The following is a 2811-nucleotide window of genomic DNA, read 5'->3' on the forward strand; positions in this document are numbered from 1 at the left end:
AATATGTTTAAATTCCTTTAGACCTTTTGGCTTTAATTTGTAAATGAATTATGATCATAGCAAATATAGGGTATCTTTTTAGTGATTGTTGTATCAGCTTCAAAGCATTTTTTTAGAAGAGCTTCAAAGCATATATAAAATATAAAGGAAAGGGATTTTACCGGACGCAAAATCCATCAGAAACACAATCAATAACGAAAAACATGAAAAAAGACGGGAGTCTCTATGGTATCTGTACTCGAGAGCTGACAAACACCGAACATAATCAGGCAGTGCCAGTGAATAGGCTCCGCCTCTTCTTTACTCAAATGCATCATCATCATCATCTGGAAGAGGCTGACTCACTGCCGCCGCAAGCTCTGCTTCATGCCTGCCATAATTTGTCGCATACAAAATGGATTAAAATGCAGGTCCTTGTGTGCTCAAATTCAACTAATAAGTCTAGGAGAGAAATACTTACTGTTGTTGCACGGCCAAGTCAATGTGTACTTCCGGCGGAGCTAGAGCAGGGGACTCCACGAAGTGAAGATTAGTATCACTACAATCATCAAGGCATCATCAAATATAACAGTTAGGTATCAATCAAAGAATCGGCACAACATTTTCATGCACAAGATAGGTAAAGTTCAATTACCCTGCAAGCTTCCTGGCAAGGTACAAGAAAGGCTTCTCAAAATTGTAGTTGCTCTTAGCCGAGATTTCATAATATTGCAGGTTCTTCTTCCTGTGGAATGTAACCTGCTTTGCCTTAACTTGCCTGTTCTTCACATCAACCTTGTTACCACATAGAACAATAGGAATATTCTCGCACACCCTGGCATTTGATACAACATAGTCATGTAAACTGTTCCGCAAAACCAAAACTGAAACCGTAAATGATACAAGTTGAAAACTTCACCACACCTGCAAAGATCACGATGCCATGTAGGAACATTCTTGTATGTCAAGCGGGCGGTGACATCAAACATAATTATCGCACATTGCCCATGTATACTGCAAAACATGATACAAAAACACTTATAGAGCAACGATAAAATGCAATAACAATAAAGTGACAGAATTTGAACACAACAATTTTGGTTAATCAACAAAATTCCTTTCCAGTGTAATTCGGGCAGTACATACTAACAATTATACATATTAATAAAGAGCATAATCTTGTGCCATGATAAATAACCAACAGAATGGCAATTAAATCAAACTCAACAGAACCCGTAATATAATACTCACTAGTAACCATCTCTGAGACCACCGAATTTTTCCTGTCCAGCAGTATCCCAGCAATAAAATCGGATTTTTCCACAGTTAGTGAAGAAGTCCAAAGGGTGAACCTCCACACCGATTGTTGCTGCATAATCAAAATGATCAAGTTAAAACCCGAAACAAGCTAATCAAACCAAAAAGTTTTATCAAGACATTTATTGTCACTTACGCTCGTATTTCTTCTCAAACTCTCCAGTAAGATGCCTCTTCACAAATGTGGTCTTTCCTGCACTCCATAACATGATCACGTAAGTTCAAAACAATGCATCTTCTGAATCATAAATCATTTAGCATCCATTACAGAAACAAAAGCTGGAAGTAAAACCATAATATTTCAGAGTAAATTAATTTATTGAAGTGTTAGACTACACATAGAAAGCCTTTCTTTCCAATGAATCACAAACCTTGCAAGCGAAACTGTAATCTATACTTCCTTATAATACAGAAACTGCATGTATTAGCATCATATTGATAAAAACATATTACCACTGACACTTCAATTAGAAGAACGTCAAGTGTCAAACAAAATGAAGGACAAATCTTTTTCCCAATTTTCTCTCGATTGTTTTATAAACAATGAGTATTTAGATCAAATGGGCTTTTCAAGATTAAAGTTCTTAAAATGGAAAATAATTTAATATTTTGAAAAGTTAAATACATATTGATATTTAATAAAAAAAATATCATATCCTGCAGTAATACATATCTTAATCTTCTAAAAGTTAACATATCTAGATGCCATCTTCATACCAATATATCGCGTCGCTGTTCATGATTCCCAGGTTTTAACCCTTTGCATAAATGTATTTAATAAGTAAAAAATTGTAAATCGAAATAATTGAACATTCTGGAAGAGTAAAAACGAAAGAAAAATCTAATCTAATCGTACAAAATCAGTTAGAAATCGATCCAAAAGCAAAGAGTAAAATTGAATTACCAGTGCCGCCATCGCCGACGATGACGAGCTTGAAGCTCGGATAATCAACAGTCTGTTGGTTAGGCAAAGCCTGCACCACGAAGAAACAAGAATATAAATACCGAACTTAAAAAAAATGAAAACAGTATATTACTATTCAGAATTCAAAACAAGCTAAAACATAAAAATCAAAGAGGAAGGAGGAGGGAATCACCATTGACAGCGAGAAAAAGAGAGAATCGAAGTGACGTAATCTAGCGTTAGAGGAAGAAAGAAACTGGAGACGAAGGAGAAGCGGTGATTTGGGGAAGATGACAGCATGGATTTCAGAATCGGATTTGATCGTGCTATTGATTCATTGATTTAATCGATTGAACAGTTTAAATTAATATTAAAAATTAGACGACGTTATAATTATTTAAAAAATTATATAAAAATATAAAAAAATATTTAATAAAAAATTTAGGTTGAATCGATTTATAGTCTGATCCGGTTTGAACGGTTCAAAGCCGATTTGAACAGTTTCTTGCGGTTCACTAGAACTGATTCAATCGGGATAAAATAAACAGATCAGAAAACGATTCTCGATTGAACCGATTAAACCGATTGAATTAACCGATTCGATCCGATTT

General features: G+C 34.8%; 1 protein-coding gene across 1 annotated transcript; it reads right to left on the reverse strand.

The window, feature by feature from the left end:
* Positions 1-246: 246 nt before the first annotated feature.
* LOC120159277 (GTP-binding nuclear protein Ran-3-like) lies at positions 247-2490 on the reverse strand. The gene is made up of 8 exons (XM_039169910.1): positions 2394-2490; positions 2201-2270; positions 1433-1489; positions 1231-1348; positions 904-993; positions 635-814; positions 461-538; positions 247-370 (listed from the first exon to the last, which is right to left on the reverse strand). The coding sequence occupies exons 1-8, from the start codon at positions 2394-2396 to the stop codon at positions 301-303; spliced, it is 666 nt and encodes a 221-aa protein (XP_039025841.1). The 5' UTR covers positions 2397-2490; the 3' UTR covers positions 247-300.
* Positions 2491-2811: the final 321 nt, after the last annotated feature.

This window comes from Hibiscus syriacus, unplaced genomic scaffold (genome assembly GCF_006381635.1).
Source record: "Hibiscus syriacus cultivar Baekdansim isolate YM2019G1 unplaced genomic scaffold, ASM638163v2 tig00111356_pilon, whole genome shotgun sequence".
In the NCBI taxonomy this organism is placed as follows: Eukaryota; Viridiplantae; Streptophyta; class Magnoliopsida; order Malvales; family Malvaceae; genus Hibiscus; species Hibiscus syriacus.

Bases quoted from the DNA above. Each gene is read 5' to 3' on its own strand.
- LOC120159277 (XM_039169910.1), bottom strand. The intron at 1,349-1,432 runs GTAAGTGACAAT...TTGATTATGCAG, and splicing joins GTTTGAGAAGAAATACGAGC to CAACAATCGGTGTGGAGGTT. The intron at 371-460 runs GTAAGTATTTCT...AAATTATGGCAG, and splicing joins GACTTGGCCGTGCAACAACA to GCATGAAGCAGAGCTTGCGG.